Genomic DNA, 14,990 nt, shown 5'->3' on the forward strand with positions numbered 1-14,990 from the left:
GTTTGAGATTTTCATTTACCTATATCAGGACGGTCTCAACTTTCTGTAAGCTGTCCCTCCACTATTACACCTATGCTAATGTCACATTTTTACTTACTTGCAACTTGCCATTATGACACGTGGTACCTTAGAAACTTACTTTGTAAATAGGCTATGTCACAATGTGTATGGGAAAATACTGAATAATATTAAGCATTATATTTAGTTTAAGGGTTTCCATTTATTTTGAATTAAATGGCATGTCATCATGGCACCCATTTCAACAAGTATGTTTTGAGTCTTTATTTAGTGCCAGAAACCTAAAAGAATGATGAAAGAGAGAAATATCAACTATATTCAAGACATGTAGTAGGAACTGGAGATTAAAAGCAACTAGACAGACCTGTATAAAGTGAGCACAGACCATGGAGAGCCAGTCAAGGAGTTTACATTTGACATTATAAGGAATGGGAAAATCATCAGGAAAATAACAAGTCAAACTGACAATTTAGGATGATTCTGGCAAAATGAATGAGAGCAACAGTACTAATCATAACTTCTAAACAGGAGGAGGTGACACTTTTCTCCCCTACCGTCAACGAGTAACTGAATTTCATCAGCTGTACCCTCTAAACCCGTTTTCAAAATTGCTGACCCCACTACATCTTCACTCTGCCGTCACTTTAGCCCAAGCCACTACCACCCCTCACTTGAATGACAGCTTCCAGCATACTTTCTCTCTCTCTTCTGACTCTATCTTTTTTTTTTTTCTAATTTATTTATTTACATTTTTGGCTGTGCGCAGGCTCTCTCTAGTTGTGGCTACTCTTGTTGGGGTGCACAGGTCTCCCATTGCAGTGGCCTCTCCTGTTGTGGAGCACGGGCTCCAGGAGCACAGGCCTCAGCAGTTGTGGCCTGCGGGCTCCAGAGCATAGGCCCAGCAGCTGTGGTACACGGGCCCAGGTGCTCCACGGCATGTGGGACCTTCCCGGACCAGGGCTCGAACCCGTGTCCCCTGCATTGGCAGACAGATTCTTAACCACTGCGCCACCAGGGAAGCCCCCTAATTCAATCTTTATACAAAGCGTTTTTAAAATGTGAATCAAATTATGTCCCTTTCCAGCTTAAAATCCTCCAACAGCTCCCCTTCAGTTTTTAGGATAAAGATTCAAACCCTTTGTGCTCTGCTCCATAAAAGCTCTATACTAATAGCCTCCTCTCTCCTGCCACTCCTCCCCTCTGTGTCAGTGCTCAGGCCATACTGACCTTCTCATATTTCCCCAAACACTCCATGATCCCTTCCTACTTCACGGCATTTCCATATGCCGTTTACTAAAACATCTGACATTCTTCCAATTACATATACCCTTTTTACCTACTGTATCCCTGGGCCAACTAAGCCTAAACATCATTTCCTGAAACAGCCTTACCTTACACTCACACCAGACCAGGTTTTCCAATAATACACTTTCACACTTTGTAATTCTCCTTTGTAGCACTTTCTCCACATATCGATTGAAGATAATGAGTTAGCTAAATATTTCAACTACATGTGCCTTAATAGAATATAAGCACGGAAACAGATCCTACAGCTGTCTTGATCACTGTATCCTCAGTGCTCTGCACATGATGGTCACTCAAATATGTTAAATGGATTGATGGATACCTTCCACTGGGGGTCAGAGGAAGAACGGCGTAGCAATGACAACAAAGAGAAAACTAAATGCCTAAAAATTTTCCATAGACTTTTCATTGGTTTAAAAAGTTAATTTCCGAATCTTTAAAATTATCTTCAGTGTTCTAATGTAGGGGTCAGCAAACGTCTTCTCAAAGCCCAGATAGTAAATATTTAGGTTTGTGTACAATAGTCTCTATTGTAACTACTTAATAGTGCCACAGTAGCATGAAAGCAGCCACAGACTACATGTAAATTAAACTTTACATATACGTAAATTTACTTACAAAAATGGGTGGGGCTTCCCTGGTGGCGCAGTGGTTGAGAGTCCGCCTGCCGATGCTGGGGACATGGGTTCATGCCCCTGTCCGGGAGGATCCCACATGCTGCGGAGCGGCTAGGCCCGTGAGCCATGGCCGCTGAGCCTGAGCCTGCGCGTCCGGAGCCTGTGCTCCGCAACGGGAGAGGCCACAACAGTAAGAGGCCCGTGTACCACAAAAAAAAAAAAAAAAAGGGTGGGCAGCCTCAAGGCTGTAGCTTGCTGGTCCCTGTTAATATACCCCAAAGAAACAGGAAACAGAAATTAAAGCCAATAAAACTAAATACGAAAAATAAAAACCAAATTTGATATTCTAGTATTCCTCTGCTACATTTCTAGACCACAGAAAATTCCAAAATTCAGTGCAAAAACACCTATGGGAGTCCTATTCCCACATAAATTACTGCTAAGAATATTATGATATTCAGCATACATTTAAGTCTCAATAAAGTCTAGCAACATCAGCCACGAAGGTAGAAACCCAAATCTAGCCAGCTGTTCCCTTAGTAAAACACAGGAAAAAAATGTGTAATAAAACGTGTTAGCATCATGAGGCGTAACTACTTACTGATGTGTCAAAAGCATTCAAGCAAGAATTTGAATCTACATTTCAAAGTAAAAAAGTTTCTATTTAAATGATAAGGTTAAACCTGCCTACTATGTGAACATAAGTCAAGGCTGATAAAATAGAAAAATAAAGCTAGACACTTTCAGGAAAAATCTGGTTCAACCACTTCTTTAGCCTTCCATAAAAATCCTTCCAAAAATAAAAGCACTCCATGTGATGATTTAAAATTATCAATCCCTAAATATATCAGTGTTAGGAAATCAGTCATTGTGACATTGTAATTCAATTCCTCTGCAATGAAAGCTCTTATATTGGTCACAGCACCACAGCAAAGAGGGTTGCGATTTGCTGTACAACAGTGAAAATGTTTTTGCCTCTAATTGTTCACATACAATATGATTCGGACAATATTTACTAACAAAAAAAATGCTGTATTTCATGTTCAAAAAAGTTAAATGTCGACTAAAAGTTTCCTGAGTTTTAAAATGCTCAGTTATCCTGAGTAGATATAAGGCTGAAAAACAAGAATACCGGACCGAGAGTACAACAGTCAGCAAGCTAGTTCCCAACCTATCAATATCAGTTTACTCAACGCATCTAAACTTATCCAAATCTGAAGCAAGAGTTAGTAACTGGTCGATAGCTACTTCAAAGGATTATTATAAAAATACAAAAGATGATAAATTAAAAATATACTTACTGCAGCAAACAAAGATAACTTCAAATCAGTACCTATGTCAGAGTCCTCAAGACCACCCCCAGGTTAGATGGTTCACAAGAAGGACTCACAGGACTCAGCAGTCATAGATATTCACAGCTAAGATTTGTTTCAGCACAAGGACACGAAACAAAATTAAAAAAGGAAAAGGTTGGGGCTTCCCTGGTGGCGCAGTGGTTGAGAGTCTGCCTGCTGATGCGGGGAACATGGGTTCATGCCCGTGGAAGGGTCTGGGAAGATCCCACGTGCCACGGAGCGGCTGGGACCGTGAGCTATGGCTGCTGAGCCTGCGCGTCCAGAGCCTGTGCTCCACAACAGGAGAGGCCACAACAGTGAGAGGCCTGCGTACCGCAAAAAAAAAAAAAGGAAAAGGCACATGGGACGAAGTTGAAGAAACGATGTATAAGCTTCCAAGAGTCCTCTCCCAGTGGAATCACAGCGTGTGCTTAATTCCTCAAGCAACAAGTTGTAACAATACATGAAAAGTGTTGTCTATTACAGATGTTCCTAAGAAATTCGGTTGTTTTTATTGAGGGCTGGTGACATGGGCACCCTCTGCCTAGGACATACCAAAACTCCAGAACCCCAGAAGGAAAGCAGGTACACAGCATAAACCACATGCACAGCTGAGGCACAGTGAACCACTCTTTATCACTTAGGGAAGGTTTTGTATCACAGTAAGGGAACTGTTTACCAGCAAAGGGCCAGCTAAGGAATAGGCAATCTCAGGCCTGCTGTGTTAAGTCTTTTTTGCACAGCAAGTATATTATGAAAGAATATTACTGAGGGTAAATTATTATGCCTCATACCAACTTCAGATGGATTAAAGTCTTAAATGTAAAAAAATGAAGACAACAGGAAAATAATAAATGGCTAACATTTGTTGAGCTCTTGCTATTTCCCTGGCATTAAGTATTTTATATGTATGACCTTACTTAAGGTTCACAGCAATTCCAGGGGGTAGTCCGAGATGATACTCAAAATACTCAACAACCATTATCACATAGCTGTTAAAACATTCACGCATGTACCTCCTAATATCAGCCCTGTAGATATGTACTGTTATTATCTCCATTTTATTAAAAAAAAAAAAAGGAACAGAGAATCCAAAGATGTACAACTAGTACATGACAGTGACGGGATTTTTAATCTAACCTGTCTCAGAGCCCTGGCTCTTGTCTTTATCACACACACACACACACACACACACACACACATACACAGTAAAAACCATAAAGAAAAACATTACTAAATTTAATTACATGAAAATTTAAAACCATACATGGTAAAGGCAACAAAAAAAGTCAGAAGCCAATGGCTGAGAGAAGATATTTGTGACACATTTAACAAGAATTAAATTCAGACCACACAAGAAACTTTTTCTTATCAATAAGAAAAAGACAAACAACTCAGTAGAAAAATCAGTAAATAAGTAATACACAGAAAAGGAAACCAACCAGTAAATATATGAAAAAATTATAAAATTAATAGTGATATAGATGCAAATTAAAATGAGTATCATTTCACACTCAACAGACTGGCTAAAATTTTAAAGTCAGATAATAGCAAGTGGGCTAAGATGAGGAGCAAGAGAAATTTTCATTCACTGCTGCAAAGTATAAATTAGTAGAACCCTTTTAGGAAGATATTTGGCAGCATCTGGTAAAGCTGAATATCCACAGATCCTCTGATCCAGTAATGCTATCCCTAGGTTTATACCCTAGAGAAATTCTGACGTATATGATCAAAGAAACATGAGTAAGAATGTTCACTGCTGCATTGTCTTGATATTATCAGTGAGGAATAACTTGAATGTCCATTAGCAGAGGAACGGAGAGCAAAAGAATGGTATATTTAAATGATATTATACAGTAGTAAAAATAAATGAAATAGACCTATAATATAAATACACATGTACCACAAAGACATAAAACTGAGTAAAAAAAAAAATCACAGAACATCATGTATCACTTATATTAAGTTGTAAAACAGACATACAAAACAATATCATGTATTATCCACAGATACATAAATGCATTAAAGGTTAAAAAAAAAAGATGGCCTATATAACATGGTTTAGAATTCATGTTTTAAAGTAAGACACATTAGAAGAAACTCATTTTTATATTTGCTACTAGGGTGCTAATGAATGAATTAGCAGGAATCAGTAATCAGGAAAGAAAAAGTGAACATCACTACAAGACCATAAGGATGTTTAAAAAAAAATAAGATAATCCTGAACAACCTTCACCAACAAATGACATCTTAGATGAAATGGACAAGTTCTCAAAACCAACACAAGAAGAAATATATATATAAACCTTAATGGGCCAACATCTATTTTAAAAATTAAATCTGTTCTTAAAATTCTTTTCCCAAAGAAAACTCCAGGTCCAAAAGGTTTCATTGGTGAATTCTTTTAAACATTTAAGGAAGAAGCCACATGAATTGTACATAAACTCTTCAAAGGAAAAAAAAAAAAAGTAACACTTTTCAACCCATTTATAAAGCCAACATAACCCTTATACCAGAACACCACAAGAATACCACTCCCCCGCAAAAAAAGAGAAAAATTACAAAGCAATCTTGCTCATGAACATAAATGCAAAAAAAAGAACATAAATACATATTCAATATTAGGAAATCAAGTTTATAATAAATGTTAAACAACATTTATTATTATAAGAGGATAGTACATCACACTCAAGTGCCAAGTAAATCTATTCCAGGGATGGAAAGGTGGTTTAATATTTGCAAATCAATAAATACAATCTAGGGAATTCCCTGGCAGTACAGTGGTTAGGACTCCACACTTCCACTGCAGGGGGCATGGGTTCAGTCCCTGGTCGGGGAACTAAGATCCTGCAAGTGGCACAGCACAGCCCAAAAAAAAAAAAAAAAGAAATGCAATCTACCACACTAACAGAAATAATAATAATAATAATTTAATCATTTCAATAAATGTAGAGAAAGTGTTTGATAACAAAATTAACATTCACTCACAACAGAAATTCAGCAAATAAAGTAAAAGGGAATTTCTTTAATCTGATGAAAACTATCTACAACCCGCCCCCCCCCACACACACACACATATCCACACACACAAATATTAATGGTGAGCTATTAAAATTTTCCTAAAATTCTATCACCATTTCAATTCAACATTATGTTGGAGGTTCTAACCAGTGCAATAAAGGGTGGGGTGGGAGGGGGGGTTAGGAGGGATGCTGAGCCTTTGCAAATAGTATCACTGTATAGTATATGTAGAAATTCCAAAAACATTCACAGGCAAATTATCAAAACTAGTAAGTGGATTTACCAAGGTCACTGAAAAAACAGGTCAAAATATAAAAATCAGGAAATAAAATGTTTAAAGTGGTACCATTTATAGCAACCAAATCAAATACCTAAAAATAATGCAAATATGTATAAAATTTTACAGAAAAGTACAAAATGTTAGCAATAAATATTTCTTAAAGTCCCAAATAAATGGAGGAACAGACCACACCCATAAAGTAGAAGTATTCACTATAGTAAATATGTCATTTCTCCCCAAATTGATCTATAAATTCAATGCAATCCCATTCAAAATCCCTATAGGTTCTTTGTAGAAACTGACAAACTCATTCTAACATTTAAATAGATTACAAAAAGCCAACTAGGGAAACCTTGGAAATGAACAAAACTAGAAGACTTACACTACCAGACGTCAATACTTATTTTAAAGCTACAACAATTAAAGCAGTGTAGCACTGACACGAGGATAAACAAAGAGACCAATGAACTAAAAGAGAGGCAAGAAATACATAGATACAATTACTGACTTAGGACAAAGAAAACCATGCAGTAGAGTAGGAAAAATATGACTTTTCCAAAATAAAGAAAAAAAAATTAATCTTGACTTCTACCTCGTATCATGCACATAAATAATTCCCAGATGGCTTGTAGACCTTAATATGAAAGGTTAAAAAACAAAGCTTTTAAAAATAAACATTGGGGGCTTCCCTGGTGGCGCAGTGGTTGAGAGTCCGCCTGCCGATGCAGGGGACACGGGTTCATGCCCCGGTCCAGGAAGATCCCACATGCCGCGGAGCGGCTGGTCCCGTGAGCCATGGCCGCTGAGCCTGAGCGTCTGGAGCCTGTGCTCTGCAACAGGAGAGGCCTCCATACCACAAAAAAAACCAACAACATTGGAATATACCTTCATAACTTTAGAGTAGACAAAAAATTCTCACAGTGCAAAAAGTGCTAATAATAAAGGAAAAATGTTAAATTGTTAAATTCTACTCATCAAAAGACACTATTAAAAGGTTTTAAAAGCAATCCATATATATAAAAATGTATACACATATGTGTATATGTGTGTATATATATAAAATTTATATCCAAAATATATAAAGGATTTTTACAAAACAATTAAGAAAAAATACATAAAGCCCAACAGAAGGCACTTCACAGAAGAGTATATACTAATGGCAAACAAGTAGTTACCACAAACCACAGGACAAAAATCTCAATGCAATACTACTATACCCCCACCAGAATAGCAAAAATGCAAAAAAAAAAAACCAGACAACATAAAGTATAAACTAGAAAGTGGAATTTCGGGAATGCTTATTTACTGCTAGTGAGAGTTTAAACGGATACAACCACTTTGGAAAACTGAAAGCATCTAAAGCTATAGACATAAGTATACACTATAATCCAGCAATTCCTCTCCTACATATTTTGTGAACAGAAATGCATAAATGTTCACCAAAAAACATGATGCAAAATCTTCACAGCAGAAGCAGTAGCCCAAAACCAGATACAATCTAAATGTCCATCAATAGCAGAATAAAATAACTTATAATATATTCACACAATGGATTATTATGTAACAAGAAGAATGAGCAAACAACTAACAAATATGCATATAACATTTATTGGAAGAAGCCAGATATAAATAACACATGTCTATAATTCTACTCATATTGAATTCAGGAATAGGCAAAACTAAGCTACAGCAATAGAAATCAGAACAGTGGTTGCTCCTGGGGTGGGGTAACAGAATGACTGAAGAGCACAAGAAATATTCTGGTGTGCTGGAAATATTCTATATCATAAATGTGGATGACTGTTAAACAAGTATACACATTTTCAAAATTCCCTATGCGATATGCAAAAGACTTGTATATTTTATTGTATTTAAATTATACCTCAACAAACCACTGTCAATATTTAAGCAAAAAACAAAAGCCTAGATTCTAGACAAGTGCTATGCAAAGTAGTCCGTCTACAAACTGTGAGGACCTATGACAAGATAAGGAGCTTGCACCAGACTGCATCAACACACTGCTTTCTTCAAAGAGAAAGTCAGCTGAACTAAACAATGGATTTCAACTAAACTGTTAGTTGTGGACACAGCTGACTCACATTCTAGTGAAGGCTCCTAACCTCAACCTGGACTGGAATGAGCACTGTTGTAAAGAACCACCATAGTGGTGCTTGTGGAGAAGGACACAAGATTAGGAAATGTCTTTGGTGACACAAAGGAGGCAATGGAGAGACAAAGGAAAATGAGAACAGGCTAAAGTTCTTTTGGGGTAAGTTAGATATACTATTTTAGAAAAAGGAGAAAGAAGAAACAGAAAAAGTGAGATAATTTAAATAAAAATATAAGATAACAGAGTTAATTCCAAGTATATCAATAAATGCAAACATAAAGGACCAAACTCACCAGTTAAAAACAAAAGACAGACTGTATTTTTTATTTATTTATTTTAAATTTTTTGCGGTACGCGGGCCTCTCACTGCTGTGGCCTCTCCCGTTGCAGAGTACAGGCTCCGGACGCGCAGGCTCAGTGGCCATGGCTCACGGGCTCAGCCGCTCCGTGGCACGTGGGATCTTCCTGGACCGGGGCACGAACCCGTGTCCCCTGCATTGGCAGGCGGATTCTCAACCACTGCGCCACCAGGGAAGCCCAGATTGTATTTTTTAAAAAATAATAACCTATTATATATCAAAAGAACTGATAGTGAAAGGATAGAAAATATATAAATAAAACTGGTAAAATATGCTAATTCTGAAAAAAAAGAGGCCTTAAGACAAAAAGCATAATGAGGGTTAGAGAGGTTCACTAAACAATGACTGAAAGTCCAATTCACCAAGGAAACAATTCTAAACAGGTACACATGTAACAAAATTAATTTAAAATAGAAAAAAGCAAACAGCTGATAGAATTTTAGAGCATAAATGGTAAATCCACTATCACAGTAGATCTTAACACACTCTTTTCAACTTTTACCATCAATTCACCATCCTTTCTCAGACTATCTTCTTCTTAGATCCAAAGAGAATGACAGACACCATTCCGTTCCAAAGCACAGAATGAACACTTTTGTAGTCTCCCATCCCATACACACAAGCCAAATGATCAAGGAGGAAATTCATGGATCTTAGAGACTAATGGTCAATTCAGATGTGTACTGAAGTCTTCCAGAGGCTATTTCATCATTTATGTTACAGGAACAGTGAACTGTCTGAAAAATGTCAGGTACTAGGCAGCTGACTGCTGTCATCTACTGGACACAATGGTCATTTCAACTTCAATCATATTCGCTTAAAAAGTCCTAGTAAGAGAGCACATAAGGCACTAAACCGTAATCTTTTCTGAACTTCCTTTATCTAACGAAATAAGAGATGCTGCCTCTAAATTAAGTACGTGCCCTCTCCATGTCTGTGCAATTTAACAAGCCTCTGGTAACAACGTTTATTTTTTTCCAAGTCACAGGTTTATATGAATAAACCTGTGAAAATTACATCACCTGAAGTCTACCTGGAATTTAATATACCACAAAAACTACCAATTTTCCCATACAACTACTGGAAAATTGATTTTATATACTCAGTAACTACAGGGAATAACTTTAATCACACCAACTATACTTTACTCACATGGCATATAATCCACATTACTTGCAATTTTTCTTAAAATATGCATGTATAAATATATGGTAGGTCCTCTAGTGCTCATTCATATCTGGTGCCCTCGCCTACCAGGCACACAGGAAAATTATACTTCCTGCCCACTCAGTACACAAGATTAGTTCCAGTCAGTATGTTGTGAGTAAAAGTGCCATATGCCACCTGCAGGCCACAGCAGTAACTGCATGTGTGAGACCCTCTGCCAGTAACTGCATGTGTGAGATCCTCGTTACCAGAGTGACAAAGGGTCTCAAAAGAGCCCCAAGATCAAAGCAGCTTGGAACACTGAAGACAGTTGCCCTAGAGAGTTGTCCAGACCTACAATAGACATTTTAAGAGTAAAAAATAAACTTTTATTGTGTTAAGTCACTGAGAGTTGGCACTGAGAATGTTACCTCAGCACAGCCTAGCCCAGGATTTCTCATCAGCAGCACTATTTACATCTTGGGCTGGATAAATCTTTGTTGTGGGTGCTATGCTGTGCATTACAGGATGTTAAGCAGTATCCCAGTGTCTACCCATTAGTTGCCAGCAGCATCCCTCAATGTGACAACCAACAATGTCTCCAGACATTGCCTTCCCCTACTGAGAACCACTAGCCTAGCTTAACCTGAACAGTACAGTGTGTCCATATGAATATGTGTGTGTATTTATTTACATACAGCTGACCTTTGAAAAACATGGGGTTAGAGGTGCTGACCCTCCACACAGTTGAAAATCCACGTTTAACTTACAATCGGCCCTCTATATACATACACTGTTCCTCCCTACCCGCATTACCGCATCCGCAAATTCAACCAACCACAGACTGTGTAGTACTGTAGTATTTTTACTATTGAAAAAGATTCATATATAAGTGGACCCTTGTAGTTCGAACCCATGTTATTCAAGGGTCAACTACATTATGAATGTGTATGAGAACATATTTAACTCGTGCTATATTATACAAATAGGTGCTTTATTATGTATTAAGACCAGATGTTTTGTAGGCCTTTAAGAGATATGAATCCCCATTTCTCAAACTAGGAAAGTTAGTTCATAAACTTAAAAAATCCAATCAATATCCCAAGTCTCTCTATAGCAAAGTAAACAAAATGTTCCAAAATGGTATATAAATCCATACATACTATGCTGTTCATCTCAGAGGACTCATAGCTCCCAACTGGGTGGACGTTTCCAATGGGCTCCAAGCCCTCTTCATCCCACATGTACGTTCCATCAGAGCTATCAGATGGAGAGAGTTCAAATGAAGAACCAGCTCTGTAATCTGTATCTGGTGAAATCAAGTTGTTTCCAGAAGCATGTTTTGAACATTCACTCCTGTCTTCAGTTGATTTTTTAAAAGAGAGGAAAAAAAAGTTATTAATTCACAAAAATATAATTATTTCTCAGGTTCAAAAAATATAAGCTTTAATAATTTGATATATTATAGCAAAAAAGTTGGCAAAAAAGTATTCATAACTAGAATCTTCTAAATCTAAACAATAAAAAAATCAAGATGCAAAATCTTAAAAATAAACTACTGAAATATTTCCCAATAAAGAAAATTCAATGAGTCATCTTTCACTTCTGCAATATTTCTAGAAATGTACATAAAGCCTCATATTCTTTGAATATTTCCTAAGATATTTATTTTTAAGCACTGCCCAGGAAACTCTTTACTCTGTGTATATCATTTAATCTTGCAGTTGACTCCTTATAAGGAAATAACTTACTCCAGTAGTCACTCCTAACTAGAAGACCCTCAGGCAGTCAAGGGTTTATGCATATCTCCAGGGATGGCCTAGTCCTTCAACCAGACTACATGCCTATACCCAAACCGTCAGTTTGTTCCTTTTTCAGGCCAGATGGACACAGAGATATATTTTCTCCAGTATTTAGCACCAGGATTACCAAGTATAAGAAGAAATGTTTAACAGGTGCTATCTCTCTCTCAATTAAAAAAATTAAGCTCCTCTGAAAGTTTAACTATTAAGTCTACTAAGCAAGAAATCTAACTCTTCCTTAAAAAAAATTAAAATTGCCTAGGATAAAAAAATTCATTAGATTTGACATAACCTATATTAGTCCATTTACCCTTTGGTACAGCTTTACTCTTAACAAATAGTAGTGATCTACTACCCTAAAGGAAGAGATGGTTTAAAACAGGCTGCCACTGATTGGAGGAAGCAGAGAAAAAAAATAATTTTGAAGCAAGCAGGGATAATAAGCCTGTGTGTGACAAAGAAGAGCAAAGGTAAAATACCATAAGGGAATGAATATTTTTATGGATGTTGTTTTAGCATGAAAAATAGAACAAGGGACAAAATTCACAAGGAAGGTAAATGTTGCCCCATTCCAATTTTGTCTAGATCCATCCTTCCATGAAATTGTTAGTATCCTGGTATTAATCAGAAGATAATCCTAAATGAAAATTCAGTTCTATTATCTAGGAGAAAGCAAAAAAAATTAAGGACATTAATATTTACCAGAGACACTTGTATCTATCCACTCATCAGTTTTACTGAAGGATTTTTCATTTTCCTTGGGGGAATCAAATATATCCTTTGGTGGTTCGTTTTCACACTTTTCTTCTTTGAGAGAAATTTCCTCTGGAGTTACTCTAGTTCTGTTGGAATCTTCTATATCTATAAAATCATCACTGAAGTCTTCACTTAAATCATTCTTATCAGAAGATGACAGAGAAGACAATGAAATGTCATCCACATCATCACCCAGGTATCTAATTTTAGTATCATGTTTCATGGTCTGGTCATTTTCTGTTCTATAACTATCATTTTCAATTAGTTCTTGGTCCTTATCCTTAGCTCTGTCCTTAGCCACAAGTGCAGCATCTTCCTCTATACATGTGTCAGCCGGTGAATTTTTATTACCATCAACTGTGATAGTCCCAGAAAATGGAGATCGGCCAGATTTCAGTAGAGAGGGATGAACCATCCTATAACCCAAAGTGGAAGTTACACCCGGGCCATTTGGTAAAGCCAACTTCTTTCCACCAGCAGCATAAGGTCTATTAAATCCATACCTTAAATGTTCATTCCCATTGAGTACTTCTGACTGCCGAGAATTTCTTGCTAGCATACTTGACCTCAGAGGCACTCTAATGGGTAGCTGTTGATTCTGATAAGGCTTTGTAAGATCTGCAGCTCTATTGAAGGAATGTGATCTGGTTATAGATGAAGGTGGAAGGAATGAATTCTGAATGGAATGTGAAAAACTCTGTGACCTAACCATTTTTTCACAAGCAAGAGATTTAATATTATCTAGGGATTGTGCTAAGCTTTCTCCAGAACTGCTTCTGGTGGCACAGGAGTTTGCTCTAGGCCTTTGGATGCTACCAGCTGATCGGTTTCCATAAAATCCATTCAACTGCGACTTTGGAGCACTGACTGAAGCATATGAAGTCCTTCCTAATAATGTGCCTTTGGTGAATTTACCCAAATTAGATGGTCCAGACAAAGACTTTTGGTTTAACTCTTCTGCAGATGACACAAACATAGTAGATGTCTTTGCTAACTTTGATGTGAGTAAAGAAATACTTTTCAAACCTCCCTTCATCCCATTTTTATCAAACATTCCTTGAGCAGGTGCATGTTTTTCAGGATCAATTTCTTTATCATGTGAACTCTGAGTACCGTTAGGCTCTTCAGGACTTTGTGCACTAAACTGGTATTTATTTGCCGTTCTCCAATTAAATGAATGGGACAATGAACAATCAGAGCCATTATTTTTGATGTAACTTTTGGCATTGCTACTCTTGGAAGTTCCCAATAAATTAACAGGTTTTCCATTTGGCATTGGCTGCAGTGTACTTCTTACAGGTTTTGTTCCATACTTTGGCAACTTGGAACCCAAAAAAGTCTTGATTTGTGTTTTTTCTTCCATGAGCTATATGGTGCATTTGTTCTTAAAATTTGACAAAATCTGAGGAGACAAAAAAGCAGATTAAACATTTCTAAATAAGGATAATTACATGGATTATTATATAATATGAATGCATATTCTTAAATAAATGCAGCAAAAACCAAAAGTTACTCATAATTCCTACAGAACTCTTAATAAATACTGATTACACTAATTAATAACTTTATGTTATTAGAAAATAAACATTTTTGTAAACCCTTTTATTAACTTGGGCCATGGATGATGATAGCAAAATCCAGAAATAATAAAATTAGACTATCAAATTTGTATTAAAAAATAACACTTCTACAGCACATCTTCCAATTTCCAATCCAAATTATTTTTTCCATTTTGGGTAATATTATTTCCTTCAAAAATAAAAACGTGACTTTGGTTTTTTTTTGGGGGGGTGGTTCGCGGGCCTCTCACTGTTGTGGCCTCTCCCGTGGCGGAGCACAGGCTCCAGACGTGCAGGCTCAGCGGCCATGGCTCACGGGCCTAGCCGCTCCGCGGCACGTGGGATCTTCCCGGACCACGGCACAAACCCGTGTCCCCTGCATCGGCAGGCGGACTCTCAACCACTGCGCCACCAGGGAAGCCCTGGTTTTTTTTTTAAGTGCACTTGATCTTATAAAAACTGGAATACAATTTAAAACGTTCATTATTAAAGTTACGAGAAGGATGTAGATAAAGAATCCAACAGCACGAAAAAAATTCTTCTGGCATCAAGGGCTGAAATATCAGCTGTCATTTTAAGCAAATATCTCAAAAGGATTTCTATCCAGTAATATAAACATACATTACAGTTAGTGTCAGGGTGAGAAGTATAATGAATTAATAACATTGATTAGTCCATTAATC

The 14,990-nt window shown here is 37.1% G+C and overlaps 1 protein-coding gene across 4 annotated transcripts in view; it reads right to left on the reverse strand.

Moving 5' to 3' along the window:
- Nucleotides 1–14,111, reverse strand: part of CCSER2 (coiled-coil serine rich protein 2) — a 121,661-nt gene extending 107,550 nt beyond the window's left edge. For all 4 annotated transcript variants that reach the window (XM_065894344.1, XM_065894347.1, XM_065894346.1 and 1 more), the window contains exons 1-2: nucleotides 12,695–14,111; nucleotides 11,354–11,550 (exon numbers count right to left, since the gene is read on the reverse strand). In XM_065894344.1, the coding sequence (XP_065750416.1) occupies nucleotides 11,354–11,550; nucleotides 12,695–14,111 (1,614 nt within the window). The remainder of the gene's footprint in view (nucleotides 1–11,353; nucleotides 11,551–12,694) is intronic.
- Between the last annotated feature and the right edge of the window lie 879 nt (nucleotides 14,112–14,990).

This window comes from Phocoena phocoena, chromosome 16, assembly GCF_963924675.1.
Source record: "Phocoena phocoena chromosome 16, mPhoPho1.1, whole genome shotgun sequence".
Taxonomy (NCBI): domain Eukaryota; kingdom Metazoa; phylum Chordata; class Mammalia; order Artiodactyla; family Phocoenidae; genus Phocoena; species Phocoena phocoena.